This window comes from Quercus lobata, chromosome 9, assembly GCF_001633185.2.
Source record: "Quercus lobata isolate SW786 chromosome 9, ValleyOak3.0 Primary Assembly, whole genome shotgun sequence".
NCBI classification, from domain to species: Eukaryota; Viridiplantae; Streptophyta; class Magnoliopsida; order Fagales; family Fagaceae; genus Quercus; species Quercus lobata.
In genome coordinates, this window is record NC_044912.1 from 47029837 (window position 1) to 47048446 (window position 18610).

The 18610-nt window shown below is 33.7% G+C and overlaps 2 protein-coding genes across 2 annotated transcripts; one reads left to right on the forward strand and one right to left on the reverse strand.

Annotated features, from left to right (window-relative positions):
* Positions 1–308: 308 nt before the first annotated feature.
* LOC115959793 (linoleate 9S-lipoxygenase-like) lies at positions 309–9189 on the reverse strand. The gene is made up of 9 exons (XM_031078375.1): positions 8817–9189; positions 6663–6937; positions 6001–6241; positions 5200–5541; positions 5031–5116; positions 2936–3025; positions 2195–2493; positions 1715–1978; positions 309–1408 (listed from the first exon to the last, which is right to left on the reverse strand). Exons 1-9 carry the CDS (start codon positions 9013–9015, stop codon positions 646–648), a joined length of 2559 nt encoding a protein of 852 aa, XP_030934235.1. The 5' UTR covers positions 9016–9189; the 3' UTR covers positions 309–645.
* A 5957-nt stretch (positions 9190–15146) lies between these two features.
* On the forward strand, positions 15147–15884 carry LOC115960429 (ferredoxin-2, mitochondrial). Its single transcript, XM_031079329.1, has one exon. It carries the CDS (start codon positions 15236–15238, stop codon positions 15698–15700), a length of 465 nt encoding a protein of 154 aa, XP_030935189.1. The 5' UTR covers positions 15147–15235; the 3' UTR covers positions 15701–15884.
* The last annotated feature ends 2726 nt before the right edge of the window (positions 15885–18610 follow it).

The following is an 18610-nucleotide window of genomic DNA, read 5'->3' on the forward strand; positions in this document are numbered from 1 at the left end:
TGTATGCCCACTCCTTCACAGATGCACAGTACATTTCATGTGTTATGTACAGTCATATCTGCCTGCAGGTTGATGCTCAGTTCCCGTGTTTACTGTGTTTCTCTCAGTCATCATATTTCTGTTAAGCATGCTTGTTTCTTGCTTTTGTATTTTAGCTTTAGTTATTATCTTGAACAAAATGTCCTGAACATGTCTGCAGGTTTCTTACAGTGGAGTGCTTCTTTGTATGGTCTAAATGATTAAAAGTTACAGAAGCTCCCCCCTCACACCCCAAACAAATAATTTTTTTATTTTACTCAAAGGTAGATTTTATAGTGATTTTAGGAATACTATTGAGACTCTGCATCTAACAAACTAATTAAATGAAAATTTGTGATTCAGTTGGAAGAGACAAAAAGAAAGGGAGAGGGATAGAATTGGCGTATTAGACACTAACATGTAGAGCTGGGGGCAACTCTTTTGAAGGAAGTGGAACTTTCACTCCTGTAGCATGAGGTATTGGTCGAGTAAATTGTAACTAATATATATTAGCTTTACCAAGCAAGTTCATGGTATTAAGGTAATCTACTTATTAAAATAAATAAGAAAGGATCGTTTGCAAGGTAATGCTCTTTGAGTTGATATGGTATAATGTCTGAAAACATTTCAAATAGATATACTGTTAGGGATTCCCTTTCCCGTTATACCCTCTTTGGGTCCATTATTGGATGTGTCAGGATACAAAAGTTTGTATGGAATCTTCACAGGACCGCATCTGTTCTTAAGCCTGGGATCGTTATTCCTCTCCATGATTTTTCTCTCTATCTTTTGAAGTTCAGCATTGAACTTGTCAAATTTATGCTTAACCTCCTCATTGTCTGTCCACTCTGATGGCCTCTGACCCAAGTACACTTCGTCTGATGTGTGCTGAGAGAGGACCTCTACTAATGCTACAGCAAGGCTCATCTCAAATCTTTCAGGCAACATCTTAAAATAGTATTTGTCTGGATCCTCAAGGAACTCGGCATATTCAATAGATCCTTCCTTTGGAATAAACTTTCGACATAGTGTGGGACGGTTCAGAGGGTAACCAGCATATGCATATTGCCCAAAGTTCACTGAAGCATGGAGGGCAGATGCAATCCATATGAGAGTTGTCAAAGCCTGTGTTAGTTCTGAAAATTCTTTCATTTTGTACCACCATGTCTCATTACGCTTATCACCATGACCGATATTTTTTATTTCTGACCACCATGCTTGGAGTTCTATGTCAGACTTGACAGAATTATCATCTTTATAGAAGATTGAGCAAAAATCTGTGACCCAGGTCTTGATGGCGGTCCATATCTCAATTCCATCTGCTCCATAGGGATAGTCCTCAAAGAGGAGCCGAACTCCAGTGGGATTTGAATCTTTTATGGCCATGCCTCTGGAGAAATTTTGCCATGAAGGTCTGATATCAGAATATGATAGTGTAGAAGTTACTGTGTATCAAAATACTTGTAGTTTTTTCCCATGGAATTCATAGGTTGAAAAAAAAAAATACTTTGAACTTTGATCTCATAGATATTTAATTAGACTCACTAGAATGTTAGCAAGAAAGAAATTCAGCAAACAGATATCAAACCTAGGAGGTACTAGAAAAACAGAGTTTTTGGGTGCTATGTCCCAGTTGTAAATTTTCTTGCAAATTAAGCTTGCACATATGTAAAATCAATATAATTGTACGAAATACCTCTTGATTAGATCATCGGGAAGGCCCTGCTGATCAAATCTCCACTCCTTGTAAACTTCAGAAGACAGCTCCATGGAGATTTCACCAGACAGCAATATTTTCTCAAGGACTCCTCCAGAGTTAATGAGGATACTCCTAGCCAATGCATTTATGTGCATGGTGTCTTTGAAATGAGGATCTAGTAATCGGTGGATTGGATGCATCACACTCAATTGCCTCCTAGTGGCAATGATGAAGGGTTCAAGTACTGCATGGGTTTGTAACCTAAAAAATGCATCACATAGCAACTACTCACTATTTTATGGTCACAAATATCTTATTAGAAATATTTGGCACCAGCGTACAATGAAGGATAAAAAATATACGAACCAGCTGTGAATAGCACTGCACACTATGCGGATAGACAAGCATAAAAGTAGGAAATAAATCATGAGTTTCCTGAAATTTGGATTACAGAGTAAACAGAATTGTTCAACTCACCAATGGCTGATTAGTTGATGATGAACAGAGTCATTAGCTACAACATGAGTTTTAGCAAGTTGCCACAATGCTGCTTCGTTGCCATGACTTGCTGGAAGAATCACCATATTAATTTCACTGGCATAAGAGGAGCCAGGCAAGCTAAGTTCTATTGCTATTGGCTTTAGTGTGTCATCACTTCTTCGGAACAGTAGTGTACGAGATGCATAGGCACAAACACCCTTTGTGTTTATTCTGTTTAAAAATGGCATCAGGTAGTCATGATGATCCAGGATGAGTATCTTCCATCCGTTCATTGCCTGTGACACATTGGAAGTCGAAAAGAATAAAGTCAATGCCTGAAAATTTACTTGAAAAGTTGATATAATTTTCTGAGTCAATAACTATTCTCTATTTATCTGCTATAATTTTACTTTGAAATAAACTCAGTAGACTTTTGAGACATCAGACCTATTCTTTGAAGGCTTTAAGCCTTGCTTCAAAGGAAAAATGCTCCAAGCAGTCTATCTGCTCTAATTGTAAGGTTGGCAATTTGGCATGTTACATTGTCTCCTATTAGTATGTTGAAGAAAATGGGATGGAACCCTTGGTATTTTATTGCTTTCTGTGAAATAGTAGCTAGCTGCCTCATCCATAACATAATTAGGTTGTGTTTATCCACTGATCCATTAATTTGACAGGCAGACTGGTCCCATGCAGGGGTGGGGGGTTAGGAAAAGAGAGCCAAAGTGATATTGGTACCTCAGTAAGACTCAGGCCATCGAGGTTGTTCTTTATGTCTGACTCCTTTATTGAACTCCTCACTCCATTTTTGCTCTGTGGTGGAAACACCTGCAATGTAAAAGTCATATAGAATATTTCAAACAATCAGGCATACTTATAATGCAATACCTAAGAGTGGTAAGAATGAAATCAATCAATTTAACCAAATTTTGAAAGCCAAGAGCCTCGTAGCTCAACTGGCACAGCCTAGTGTTTCTAATGGAGACGTCTAGGGTTCAAATCCGCCCTTCCCCTTTGTAACTATCATATTATCAAAAAAATACCCAAGAGTGGTGAGAATGCCAAGGAGTAAGGTTGACTTACTTCTAGCATCTAGACATTGTTACAATTGTATAAATCTAAAACAAGCATAAATTTGATTGTCCACGTATGATAAAAAGATGGAATGTTTCTAAATACTTTTTAAATTATATTGGGACTAGAGAGAATTTTGACATATTTTATTTTACTTTTGTATCATTTATAATTGATATATAATTGCTTTCAGGAAATCATTTGTGTGGTTCATAATTGGTTATAAATTTTGTGATATCAGTTGAAATCCAAGATATTTAAAGCAGCATGGTTGGTCGATTGCACATTTGCACTCCATCTATATCACTTTTCACATGGCCACATCATGAATAATTGTCATAAGCTGTATCTTTGAAGTTTAATACCAAAATTCTAGCAATTACAATTTGGGTTGGAATTCTCTGGGTCTGGATTTTACAGTATCAAAATTGATTTCAATTGCATATATTGTGGACTGAAGATCAGATCTCTCTCTCTCTCCCCTTTTGAGACGAGAGAACAGATCTTAGTTTGAATTGGCATAATAGAAGAATCCTAGTAGTTCACACCTTGATTCATGCGCTAGAGGGTTTTTTTTTGGTTGAGATGGGAGAAAAGATCTTAGTTTGATCTTTGATGGCTGTATTGGCATAATAGAAGAATTCTTAGTAGTTCACACCTTAATTCACGCACCATTCTTGAGGAAAAAATGCATGGAAGTGTAGTTACCTCCTTTTAAGTGTTCATTCCCACTTAAGGAGAGTTAATAAATTTTTTGTGGGGATTCATACCAAGTAATACTAATACTTAGCTTATTGCACCCGGTGAAATACTTATGGACAGCTGAGGAGTTCTTTTTTATTAACTTTTCTCTTCAGCCGTCCAATCAGAAAGATAAAGTAACCTTTTAATGTTTTTTGCCTAATTAAACGACTAAGGAGTCCTTAGCCATCCATATGTATTGCATCAGATGCAATACACTATCTATTACAGCCAATCTAGATCTATTTCTTGGACATTCTCAAGGGAAAGTAGACTTTTATTTAGCATATATATTTTTTGATAATGGTTATTAGAAGTAATTTAACTTTTTGTTTTCAGACTCTTAGAAATCTTAATATTAGCAAGTAAAAAGTTTAAGAATGGATTAAATTTTGGCTTAGACCATATTTCTATTCTTTAGATTTCCTTGTTCACATTTGGCTCCTATAATTTTTTTATTTTTTTTTTATTTAATTTTTTTTTTCCTTTCTATAATAGAGCTCAATAGATCATAATTTCATTAATTCAGTTGACAGAAAAATTATCAGATTTTTAAGGAAAATGGTTTCATAAGAGTATTTTTAATTGATAAATTTGTTCTCAAAACTTCCTGCGTGAACCTATTTCATGCAATGAATTTCCTAGTAAAGTATTCAATTGCATATATAGGTTCACTCCATGTATGTTAACTATTCTGATGTGTCTTGACACAATTTATCTTTTCTATTGTGTGCAAACTGATTTCCTCTATTATGTTTCAATTATTGGCTGCACTACTCGCTCCCACTTTCTGGTTGCTTCCTTTTGTGCTCTCTAACTGTTAAAATGATCTTGAAAAGAATTAAGTTCCAAGCTTAGTTTTTTGCATGCAATTCATTCCCATTGTAATGATATCCCTTCTTCCTTATTAATATTTTTAGGGCAGGTAAGTGTGGGTGTGACATTGGTGGTTCTGACCTAGGCCATGACCTGAGCTTACAATTGCTCAAACCTTGTCCCTATAGGGGGTAGAAGGTACCTCCAAGCACTGGATTTTTGCTGGATTAATTCCTGCAATCATTTGTCGCCCAAACTCTTCGTCATCCATCCATGCCAATTCATTTTCTGAAAACAGAAAACAATATTTAATGAAAAATGAAGTTTAGTAATTGTGCTGGCTTATAAATTGTGACAGTTATGTTATTCACCTGCAATAATTTGAGGCAATGGAAATTTTACTGGGTTTTGATTGCTTGCATGAATTACTTCTTTGAAAAGCTTCTCTGGTACCATATTCTTCAATGTCTGTTTAACCTGTCCCTCCACCACTTGGTTTTTATTGCTGGAAAAAAAGCTACTTGTCTCTTCAAATGAACGAAAACTACCAGAATCTTGTTTGAACAGTAATTTTGCTTCAGGGATAAGCAAATGTACAATAGCCTGGATTGAATTTGATATAAACTCAGATAGTTTCTTTGGGCTGAACCGCTCATCCGGAGGAACATATATGTCTAAGTTGATTTTTTCTGGCCGGCTCTCGGTTAAAGGATCTACAGATTAGTCATTTAGAAATTGCAACATAATTTTGCATTAGAGGTGTATCTTATTACTGTGAGGAAGGGAAAAAAAAAAGGACATTGGGTGTCAAATTTTGACCCATGGTAGAGACAGAGCATCAATATCTGAAACCTTGCCTAGAGTTGACACAACAATATTGTGCATCCTGAATTCAAGAACCCTCTTCTCCTTGTTTTCTTAATATATTCATGTACAAATTAGTTCTCCATTGCCCCTAATTAGAATACCTGGAATACAGACTTGGGGAACTTAAACATTCCAATAGACAGGGTAGTTTTGGCCTAATGACAAATGATAGCACTATGTAGCAGTTCAAATCCTATTGTTTGATAAGGGAGGTAATTAAAAAGCAGCATGCATTTCTCATGCTTTACTTTAGCTAATTCAATGCTTTTTGCCAACCCTGAGAAGAATTATGAAGTAGTGTATACCTGCTTTGCTAGGAGGACGACCTGTTCTTCCTCTACGAGGATATGGATGTGATCTAGACCCACCCAAGACAGGTCTCACATATTCTCGACCTTTATCAGGATTGCCCAGATCATTGTAAAAGTCATAGTCGTAGATTCGGTCCCATTCCTTCCTCTCTCCAGTTTTATTGCCCCTCAAGCTTTTAAGTTCCTCCTGCCTCCAATCTCTTAGGCCACCTGGTGTTTGGTTTGGAAGATGACTCTACAATAGCAACATGAGTATTATTATTTTTTTTTTCCGTTACTTATTAGTACCTTAAGATGATAAAGCAGTCCGATAAATGAAAGGTAAAAATTATACAAACCCCATGTGGTTTCTCTTTAAAACACAATTCTCCTTAAGTTTTTAATGTAATACTTTAACCTGTGGTACTGTTTTTTGTGTAAACCGGTAAAACATCTGTGAAAATAAAATGTGAGTGGTTCATGTGATAAACACTTGTCCATATTTAGCGTTGCATCTTTTTCATATAAACCAATACATGCAGTTTGTGTGTTATACTCAACAACTCCAATAGGAGTGTTATGTTCAAAACTTCAAAGGGGTTTTGTGTTTTACGGAGAAACCATAGAGGGGTTTTGTATTTTTTTTTCCCCTAAATTAAACTTGTTCCATGACTTACTGTGTTTGAGAAGAAAACTCGATCAGCTTTGGTCAGTTGGAAAGGGTATATCCAAGAGTTGCAGTGGAAGTGGATCGGATGCAAAGTTTGGAGAGTTGCAGACTGAAGGAAGAATTTTTGCTTATGTTGGCTTTTAATGACTAAAGCTCCCGGAATTCCAAAATCTAGCTCAACCCGGAACTTAATTATGTATTTTGTGGCTTTCATGCCATTAAAATCGTAGCTCTTTCCACCTTTGGGCCTCCTCTGTTCACTCAACTTCCCTTTGCCAGATCCTGTAGGAAGCCATATGAAGGAAAAAAAAAAATTTACACTGAGTTTTACACTTAAAGCTATCATGTGAAAGAGTAAAGCTGTGTGTATTCAATAAAATTGTTTTTTAACCAAAAGATTTCACTTGTGAGTAAAACTTAATTAGCCCAAAGCTGTAAAACTGCTCAAGACTAGCCCAACAGTGCACAATACACTTGGGAAGTAAAAAAAAAAAAACCAGCCAAGAATAGGTAGCTTGTTAGAAGATAGCAATAAGTTTCTTAGAGAACAATTGCAACTAAATGTATCTTTTTCATCATAGTAATGAGTACTGACAAATCTTGGTTTTTCCTTAAAAAAAGAAACAAAGAATAATTGGTTTGTTTATAAGGTGCTGTAAATGTCGTTAGTTGGATAAAGAACCAATCTTCAAAGTTCTTTTTTATGCTAGCGTTGTGAAATCTGAGTGTAATACTAGACATCCGAGTATTCATTCTCATTACTCATAATTGAACTTGATGTGATTTCCTCGATTTCCTATTTAAGCTCTCTTTTTAGTCCCTCTTTCTCATTCTATGGAGGGTGACCATCTTGAAGAGCTCTGGACTCTAGAGGGAATAGTGAGGAGATCAAAGAGCTCTAAACATATTTTTTAACACCCAAAAAAAAAGGGGTCAATTTTCCTTAGCTTCTATGCATTTACGGTTTACCCATTCTAAATCAATCATGTTCTCTTCCCCATCCTTAAACCATAATCATGTTTATTATAGACTTTTTTAGGAAGAAACTAGGATAGGAGGGCATGTCATCAAAGTGATATTTTGAGTTTTTTCTCTTCTAAAAAGTTCATAAATGAATGGAATGAAATGAAAAGAAATGTGTAAATCATAAAGAAATGGAAATGAAAAGAATGAAATGAAATGTAATGTATTAAAGTAATGGAAAGAAATGGAATAAAGAATAAAGCTAAGTAATCTTATTTGGATGTTTTAAAATAAATGAATTGAATTCCGACCCTTACCTCTCACACCCCACAAGCATTTATACTTATGAGTGACCATCTGGCTCTTATCCCCCAACACCATACAAACATTTATACTTATAGAGTGATCATCATGTGAAGAGTGTGTGGTGGTTATTTTTGGTAAATTTGGAAAGTATTCAAGTCTTAAGATTTTTTTTTTTCCTCTTTATTTTTCTTATCTTGCTCTAATAAAAAAGTCTTTAACTTCTTTTTTTCGAGAAACAAACACACACATACTTGGTTGTCAAGGAACGTATCTCAAATTAGTTATGGTTCCGTTTTGATGTTCAATTCTCAATTAAAACATTGTTAATCCACATAAACATATGATAATGCAATATATTTGCCTAGCTAGATCATGGAAATTTATTTTTAAAAAGGAAAAGGAAAATATTTGCCTTGGAGAAGTTGATTTGTTTGCTCAGCAACATAGACATTTTTTGGGGTCCTTTTGACATAATAAATCACAGCACAGTAAGTTGATATTTGGCCAAATTAAAAGTTCCTAAGATCCTTTCCCTCCATTTTAATATAAATAGGATTCATTTTGTGGTTAAGAGATAATTTTCACATATTTAAGGATGGTGCTACATCATTTAAAATTCTATTATGCCAAAATAACAATGATAAATTCCCCCTCAAAAAAAAAAAAAATGATAAATTAACTTATTTTAAATTACATGTCACCAAATTAACTCTTAAATTCCAAAAAAAACGAAATCGTTACCATAAAATAGATTGTCTCCATCCTAAAAACAAATTGAGAGGACTCTTTTATGATACAAAAAAAAGAAGGCATTGTTTTCCATTGATTTCTAAAAGAAACAAATGCAGTAATTTTGGGAAAACATATATCCTAATGATTAAAATGAACTTACCTGGCTTGTCCTCAGTGCAACTACAGATCTGAACGAAAACTGATTTTTCAGGATCCGATTCCCCATGACGGATGATAACAACTTCCCCCTTGATGATGGTAGTCGAAGATTTAGATCCACTTGACTCACCAGGAACTTTGCCTCTAATAGCACCTAAATAATCTTGTAAACAAGAACATAATAAGCCTTTGCTTGCCATGTTGTTTTAGCTGGTTTAACACAATCTTTCTTGTTGGGGTGTCTCTCTCAGTATGAGTTTTTGTATTAACTCTGGAAGAATTTGTGATGTGAGGAATGACTGCATGGAAAAGTAAAACATATTCTTACCTTTGTTTTTTGGCTATGCATTTGAATCTATACCATTCTTGCGTGTGTGGTTTATCCCAAAATGCCAAAGATTTTATAAACATTTATGAACAGGACTAAAAACATGTTATATTGTAATTGGTACGGTGCAGAAGGTTTGTGGTACAACTTTTTGGGCTAGTTCACGTGAAGTCCTCTTTTACAGAATTTGTCTGAAACTCATGTTGATTGGGAGGGGGTTATATACAAGCAAACAAAGAATACAATCATCAATCTCACAGTTGAGGTACTGCATCATATTTCAACAGTATAGTTTTTATAACAGTGGGGAATCAGAATTTTAGTTCGTGGGGCAAAATTAATTTGAAATTATTAATAAATATTTATAACAAAATACATATACAATTGTAAATAAGTAAAAATTGAAAATTATTGTGTTTCTTACCATTTAAATAAATTACATAAAAAATAAAAGACAAAAGTATTTTGTGTCTGTGTGATAGAATACTAGTGAGAAAGTGAAAAAATGAGACAAGCCAAAGCTAAAAGTTCTTTTTGAGTTGTTAACTTTGCTGTGTCTAGATTAAAAAAAAAAAACTTTGACATGTCAGGTATCTCCTTATAGTGCCATGTTCTTTTGCTTTTTTTTGAGGAAGATTGTGTCAGTTTTTTGCTCCTTTTACTGAGTGTTGTTTTATTTTTTTCCTATGTTTATGAATCAGAGGGGGCAAGCTTTTCTCATATACCTATAGCTAAGAAAGTTTCAGAGGAGTCAGGGGGGTAGTTGCCCCCTCTCGACCCCCCTTGGCTCCACCCCTGTTTCTATTGGAGAATTATTTTCATAAGAAATGTTTGTGAGTATAAGAAAGAATGATAGTGAGAAAGAGGAGTGAACATTTTGTTTGAGAGAGGTAGCGAAGCTCAAACATGATAATATATTTGTCTTCCATTTTGTTTCAGGGCTTGCTTGTGGATGGCTTTTTTCCTTTTCTATTTTTGGTTATGCTAATCAAGTTTCTTGCTTATGCATGCCCCCATTTCTTTTTTAAAAAAAAATTGGTATTGTATTAGATGATGGTAGTGTACCACAATTCGTATATACCATTTTCGCCTTGTTCGCAGTAGCTCATGGTAGCTTACAAGTTACAGCCCATAATGATACTTCCATGAGCACACCAAGCATATTTGAGATTACTTGTCACTTCATTTGGCATCATTTCGAGCAGGGTAGTCTTCACTTGCACTCACCTTCCTCTAAAGACCAACTTGTTGATGTGTTCACCAAGTCATATCCACTGGAACTCCTTTGTGATCTTATCTTCAAACTCAAGATAGCTTCTTTCATGTACTAATTTTAGCAATTTTGTTCTATAAAATTACACTTTACCCCCCTTTAATAATATCATTGATTCTTTTAAGAGTAATGCTATTGCCACAAACTTTTCAACAATATTTTTATAAACTTTTGAGATAGAAAATTCATATTAGTTTGCACTTGGCCCACCACTTACCACTTACACCACTTTTTGACTTACTAATAACCATTCACTATATCAGCAATTTGTAAAAAAGTTTGTAGCTCTAGCATTCCTCCTCGTAAAGACCATAAAAAAGTCAATAGATCTAAAATCTAAAACAAAATATACAAGCCCAAAAAAATTAACACAACAACAAAAATTACCAGTAGTAAATCTAAAACAAAATAAGCCCAATTAACCGATTTTACCCAACACAAAAAAAACCCAGCCCTTTAAAAATTTTAAATAAAATTATTTTTTCCTTACCCAACCTCAAAGTCACACACACCAGAAACAAATCCCTCAAACGGCTCAGTAGTAGAGCCAAAGGTCGAAACTGTCGCACATAGCCAACAACAAACCCACCCTCCCTAACTCTAAGTTCTGGTTTCGTCTCTGACTATATGCGCATTGTTTTATAATATTGTCAGTGGAAAATATATGGATTCTCTCTCATTTTTTTTTTTTTTTTTTTGTTACTCTACTTGCAATTGCTCATCGTATCCAGGTGAAGGATAGCCCCAAATTTTAACCAATAGAGATGCTATGGATATGACAAATTTTATGACACAAAGCTTAGAGATTAATGTGTTGTCTATTTTAAAATAAAATTCAAATATTTATTTATTAGTTACTTGAATCTAACCAATCATATTTATTAGCATGTCAATTTGTCAACTTTATGCAGTAAAATATGTAGCAGCTTTAACTAGGGGTGTGCATGGGTCGGGTTGGGTCGGGTTGAGGGGATTTTTTGACCCAACCCACCATGGTGGGTCAAAAAAAATTCAACCCGACCCAACCCATCATATAAGTTCAACCCAACCCAACCCAACCCACATGGGTCGGGTTGGGTCGGGTTGAACCCATGGGTTTGACAAATTTTTTTAGTATTATTATTAAATTGAGTAGAAAAAAAAAATATTAATATATTAAAAAAGCCTAAATATTAGTATCAATGTAACTCTTTAAAGGCAAACAATACTAATAACAAAACAACAATAGTAATTTATTAGGATTTGTGTGAACTAATTAACTTTTATATAAGATAGGAAGAACTGGCTATTTGAAAAAATTTATTAATTATATAATATATTTTTTATATATATTAAATTAGTATTAGTAGGAGGAATTGAGGAAATGCTGCTCTAGAGCTATTTTTTTTTAATTATTAAATATAATATATATATATATATATATATATATATAAGTGCCCTACAATTGATTTAAAAAAAATTATTAAACATAAAATATATTTTAAATATATATTAAATATGGGTGGGTCGGTGGGTCGGGTCGGGTTTGGCGGGTTTGTAATTTTATGACCCAAACCCAACCCGACCCGCCATAAAAAAAAATATTTTGTAACCCAACCCAACCCACCAAGCCTTAAAAACCGACCCAACCCGGCGGGTCGGGTTGGGTCGGGTCGGGTTTGGCGGGTCGGTGGGTTTTCTGCACACCCCTAGCTTTAACAATAAACAGTTTAAAAAAAAAATTATTCTTTTTGTTGGATGTGCTTCTAATCCTTCGTTTTCTCTGGAGAATTTGTAAGACTTTGAAACTTATTAATCTCTCACACAAGAAACTGAAAAATCACAACAAAATAAAGTTGAAATCAAACATCCAAAAAAATATTTAATCTCAAACCTCAATTTTTTTGGCACAGATCACTGGAAATTTTAACACTCTTCATTTAAAGAATAAAAAAGAGATTTATATTTTTTTTAAAGCTCCTTTGTAGCTGCTACTGCTACAGTTCAGACCTTCTTCTCCAATTAGCATTGCGTCCGTTCTTTAAGGTTTGGAATGGGCACTTCTTTAAAAGCTTTGTTTCTTCCTTGCTTTACTTTCTCAGTTTCTCTTTTGCTTTATTCTTGGTAATTTGTTGAACTTTCTCATTTTTTGTTCTTTATACTTTTTTTACACTCCAGACAAGCACAGGAGTAAGCTCATTTTTGTTCTTTCATCTAAAAATTGGGGTGGGAATGGGACGGGGCATAAGGCCTTTTTTGCTATTTATTTGATTTTCACAAACAATTTCTTTAAGTAGCCTCAAACGAAACTATTTCATTAATTAACATCAAACGAAACTATTTCGTTATGTGATCTCATTTTGAATCTAAGTTAATATATATATATATATATATATATATATAAAATTTGCTAATGGAACTTGAGTTTTAAAGAGTTGATTTCTTCACATTGGAACACGACTTTCGGAGACTTGAGTTCCAATTGAGGCTACTTAACAAAATAATTTTGGTTGAGACTATTTAACGGAATTATTTATGAAAATAAAATAAATAGTCAACAAAAAAAGGCCGAGACATATGGTAGCATAGGACCATAGCCTTTTTGTTAAACTTTTTAAATAAATTTTTACTTTCAATTTTTTTTTTTGTTTCTTTATATATATATATATAGAGAGAGAGAGAGAGAGAGAGAGAGAGAGAGAGAGAGAGAGAGAGAGAGAGAGAGAGAGAGAGGATGGTCTATGTTTACAGTTCTATATATTTCTCTATTTGGTTTTTTTTCTTAATATGTAATATCTTAGTAGTTAGCGAAAAAAATACATTTTTGTGGAAAAATTTAAATAAATGAATAACTAATTATTAGTAATTAAATTTAGGACAAATTTTAGTTAGAAAATTGGTTGTAATCTTAGATTAAAATCTTACTCAATATTTTTTTATTCGAGGTGAATTTTGACAAATCCACCATCGAATTACATATTTTTCTTATATTCTTCATACTTGTAAAATTTTTAGAAAATTAAATATTAATAGTTATGTTATCAATAAATTTTTTAAATTGCAAGATTTGTAGTTTAAAATTATGCATAAAATATAAACTTATAGATCATATAGTAAATAGTATTTGATTGACACAAAATTTGACATGCGTATTAAGAGTATAAAGAACATGCAATTCAACAGTTAGATTTTCAAAATAAGTAGTAATGTTTATTTTTATTGAGTAAGGTTGTAGCCTTAGGCTACAACCAATTTTGTAACTAAATTTTGTCCTTTTATTTATAATCAAAATTATTTAGAGATATAAAAAATATAATTTTATTTAAAATTTTCAACCATAATAGTTAGTTTGTGGTTGCTTAGCCTAATAGATAGTGTTTTTTATATTTTATTTTTTTTATATATAGTTATATTATATTGATTCATCTAATTTATTAAGTAATATAATGGATTTGTATCTCTTGAGGTTGAGACTATTAGATACTTTTATGGTTAAGTAAAGTTGTATTGAATTACTTTATCTAGGGCATTCATAATCACAAGTAAAGTTGTATCGAATTACCCTGAGTTCTGGGTTAATGCTAACTAGGTCTTAGAAATTTCAAAACAGACTAATTTGGTCCCTAAGATAGAGAAGAGAAAATGACTAACGAGCCTAATAGCATTTAGACTCTTAGGGATTAAGTTGGCATTAGGGACTAAATGTCTTGGATCTAGTTTACATTAGCCAAAATCTTAAGGTAAGTTAATAGAATTTACCCAAAAATATTTAATTCATATGTGTGTGTGTGTGTGTAAAAAAAGGCCCCGCTTAACTTTATTGTCTTAGGCCCCATAATATATTGAGCCAACCTTGACTACAAAACCTTGATTCCAACACCTTACCAAAAACCTATTATCTTCAAATTTTCAACTTGTTGCCAATAGAGTAAGTGAGCAAACCCGACCAAATATGTATGGGTTGAGTTAAATTGGGAAAGTTATGCATGTTGGACGATACATAGTTCATAAAATTATAGCAAGAGTCTTGTGGTTGAGTGTTATTGTTGATTATTTATTAGAAATGTTATTATTGACTCTTAGAGGAAAACAAAGGTTTTGAATTGCCATCTCTTGTTGTAACTATCAAATTATTAAAAATATATATATGTTTTATTTCGAAAGTTTAGAGGATTTTTTTTTTTTTACCACCCACTAGTGAGTGTGATGTAGCGGTAGGAATGTCTCCGAAAGACTTATCACTTTGAACAAGTGTGAAGAGGTAGTGAGTTTAAGTTATTGACTCATACTTCTTAATATGCAAAAATTATGGTAACGGGGTCGAGTAGTTACATGTCTTGATTTGCGTTAGAGGTACCCATGAGCTTACCAAAAAGCCCAAGTTTTAATGTAACATGTGGCGTGGGGTGATGATTCACACGCAAGCCCCCCTTCTAAAATAAAAGTTTTCTTTTTGTTTTTTAAAGAAGAAAATATAAATTCATGTAAAGTTTAAGATAAAAATAATATTTAAAAAATAGCAAAAATGGCCACAAACTTTGAACTCAAATTATATAAAAAAATTACACTTCCTTTCTTTGTTTTGTTTTATTTTAATAGTTTAAGAATGAAAAAAAAAAAAAAAACCCTTTTTAAAGTTTAAGAGTTTTCAATAGTTTAAGGAAAAAAAAAAAAGAATTTTTATAATTTGGGGATGAAAATAAAAATTCATACAAATTTAGGTACAAAAGCAATATTAAAAAAAAAAAAAAAAAAGGAATAGCAAAAAGGCCACAAAAACCGAAAATTCCATCAGGAGAAAAAAAGCATTTCTCACATTTCTCCCCAAACAAACACAACAATGGCGATGACACTGATGAGATCAAGCATTCGTCAAAAACTCTCCTCCCAAATCCACCTCTCCAAATCTCTAATCCCAAACTCCCATCTCCCATTCTCTTCCAAGGTCTCAGATCGCATAGTGAAGCTCGCAGCGCTGGACCCAGATGGGAAAAAGCATGAGGTGGTGGGTCTAACCGGTCAGACTCTTCTCAAAGCCTTAACCAACACTGGTCTCATCGACCCAGCCTCTCACAGGCTCGAAGAAATCGACGCTTGTTCCGCTGAGTGTGAAGTCAACATCGCTCAAAAATGGCTCGACATGCTCCCACCTCGCACCTACGATGAGGAGTATATCTTGAAGAGAAGCTCGCGTGCACGTGTTATGAACACGCATTCTCGTCTTGCTTGTCAGGTTGTTCTCACTCCTGAGCTTCAAGGTATGATTGTGGCTGTCCCTGAACCAAAGCCTTGGGATATTCCTTAAGGGAAAAAAAGGTTGAAACTCAGATTTGGTTCTTGCTGTTTTCCGTTTTTCAATTCAATAATTTGGAACAAATGACTAAGACTTTGGAATTTCCATCTGGGTTTTTTGTATTTTTGGTTAAAGATCTGTCATTTCAAGAATTATGCGAAATTGGGTATTCCAAGTTTGATTATTTGTTGTGTTTTATGGGTTTTTACAACTTTACATTTTGTAATTACTTGTACGTTTTGGAGAGCAAATGAGTTAGGTCAACTATTAAAGTCTTTTATCATCAAATTAGGGGCTTAGGTTATAGTTAGCTCAATTGGTAAAGTTTTGTATAATCGAATAGACTGGTTGTGGATTTTGCATATACCAAAGAAAACTCTCTATGGACATTATTATGGAGTGGACATCAAAGGTTTAAATACTATCGTATCTGTATTAAAAATAAAATAAAATTGAGGAATGGTACTTAGACATGGTTGTTCTCATTCCTGAGGTTCAGTGTATGGTTGTGGCTGTCCCTGAACCAAAGGCTTGGGATATTCCTAAAAGGAAATGGGTTGAAACTTGAAACCCAGATTTGGTTTCCTGTTGTTTTTGGTTTTTCCATTCAATAATTTCAAACAAAAGATTAAGACTTTGAAAATTTCCCTCTGGGTTTTTTGCTTTTTTGGTTGAAGAACTGGAATTTCGAGATTTATATGAATTTGGGTACCTCCAAGTTTGATTATTTGTTCTGTTCTATAGGTTTTTACAACTTTGCATGAAGTAATTACTTTTATGTTATGGAGAGCAAATGAGGAATGGCATTAGGTTCCAGTTAGCTCAATTGTTAAAGTTTTTGATTGTCGAATTATGGATATGGGTTTTAGTTAGCTCAATTGATAAGGTCTCTTGTTGCCTATTCCAAAAAAATCCTTTTGATTTAAGAATTAGCATTTCAAGGTTTTTATGAATTTTGCTATCTCAAAGTTTGATTATTATTATTATTTTCTGTTTTATGAGTTTTTACAACTTTACATGATGTAATTACTTGTATGCTTTGGAGAGGAAATGAGGAATGGTATTGGGTTCTAGTTAGCTCAACTTTTAAAGTTGCTTGAACAAGGTATTTGGGTTAGAATTCTACCTATATGGGGGAAAAAAAAGCTATTGGTGTTTTTTCTTGACATTAGAGAGGAAACTTGATTGAGCAGATGTCATAGGTTCAAATACTATCGTGTCTATCATAAAAATGAGGAATGGTACTTAGACATGGTGATTTATGATGTGCTAGCCAATCGGGTGGGTTTAGCTCAAATGGGGTCTTTGTTTTTTAATAATGGGATGGAGGGTGAGGTTATGAGTTCAAGACTAGTGGGTGCATGTCTAACTTACCAATAGACTAAAGAATTGTTGTGGCTCTATGATGTTTTATGTCATTGCTTGGGGATTGTAAGAGTTGGGTCAGAGACTCAGATATTTTAAAAATTTGCTATGGTAACTGAGTAGATAGAGAGAGAGAGAGGCCTCCATTCACTTCAAGCTTTATTTATGGATGGAAACTGCTTGATTCGAAAATCTAACTTTTAGTAAGCATAAGAAAATTTGTTTCGCTTCAATTGGCTACAAGTATGGCTGCAAATTTCCAAATCAAATGAATTCATTCCACTCAAACATTTCTGAGGATTTTTTTCGCCAGTTTTGTGTTAAAAAATAGGCTAGTACTAATAAATATTTGGGTTTTGTTTTTCTGAAGGAGAATCTAGGTTCTAATCACAACAGAAGCATGATTGCCTTTTTTCCATTATATGTACTTTGTCAAACTGCTTGAGAATGATAGTGGAGTTTCTATATTCTAATACTTAATCAGAAGCAGTTTTTTTCTTTTACAAGATTATTGAGTGGTTTTTAAGATTGATATCATAGTGTAATTCTATTTTGTAATCTTGCTTGTGCGTAGAATGAAAAATCAAACCAGATGAGGAAACTTGAAATCTACTTGTGTTAGAGAGTTTTGGAAGTATATACAAAATGGGTTTTATTAACGTATATCCTTAGGGCATACATTAGTAAACCATTTTAAGAAACTTTTTATGGGAAAATGAAAAAAGTGACTAACTCTTTTGATGGCTTTTTCCAATTTCCCATAAAAAGTTTCCTAAAATGGATGATTAATGTATGTCCTTAGGGCATACATTAATCGGATCCATACAAAATTAGGTAATGATTTTTGTGTTCTATCAATGCTAATTTGATGTCTAAGGCTCAATATATGATCTTTTTTTTCTTTTGATAGGTAAGAAACATGTATATTCAATAAACTGCTAAATGCAAAGTAGCACTAGCAAAACAAACATACAAGAAAAGAAAGAAAAGCACAAACATAAAAGAAGAACAACACTAAGAACAAAGGAGAAGAGAATTAAGGAAAAAAGGAAGAGAATCACTAGATGTGAGTCCCCAAACCCTAACCCAATCAAAAAGAGAATCGGAAAAGAGAGCGAGCATTTGGTCATCAGATCTATCCAAATCCTCAAATGTCCACCAATTGCGTTCCCTTTAAATACACCACATCAAACACAATGGAACTAAATTCCAAATGTGAGATGAATGCTTCCCCAACCAATTCCACCGGCCAAAAAGAAGATCAAACACCCTACCCGAGGGGACCCAAGAGATCGCAAAGGTTCTAAAGACAAAGCATCACAGCCAATAAGCCTTTCCACAATCTAACAATAAGTGATACACTATCTCCCCACAACAACGACACATAATACACCAATCAACGAAGTCAAAGCCCTTAAGCCTCAAATTATCTCCTGTGAGAATCCTATTCCAAGCCGTTGTCCAAACAAAGAAAGAGACACGTTGGGTTGCCTTAACCTTCCAAATACCTTTCCAAGGAAAAGCAATGGAAAAAGAACCATGTAACTTGTGATAATA

What these genes read in the sequence shown, in the direction of transcription:
- LOC115959793 (XM_031078375.1), bottom strand. Translation starts at nt 9,015, where the DNA reads ATGGCAAGCAAAGGCTTATTATGTTCTTGTTTACAAGATTATTTAGGT. An exon ending in TCGTCCTCCTAGCAAAGCAG is followed by an intron (nt 5,542 to 6,000) that starts GTATACACTACT and finishes ACTAATCTGTAG; the next exon opens with ATCCTTTAACCGAGAGCCGG. An exon ending in CATCAACTAATCAGCCATTG is followed by an intron (nt 1,979 to 2,194) that starts GTGAGTTGAACA and finishes TGCATTTTTTAG; the next exon opens with GTTACAAACCCATGCAGTAC.
- LOC115960429 (XM_031079329.1), top strand. Translation starts at nt 15,236, where the DNA reads ATGGCGATGACACTGATGAGATCAAGCATTCGTCAAAAACTCTCCTCC.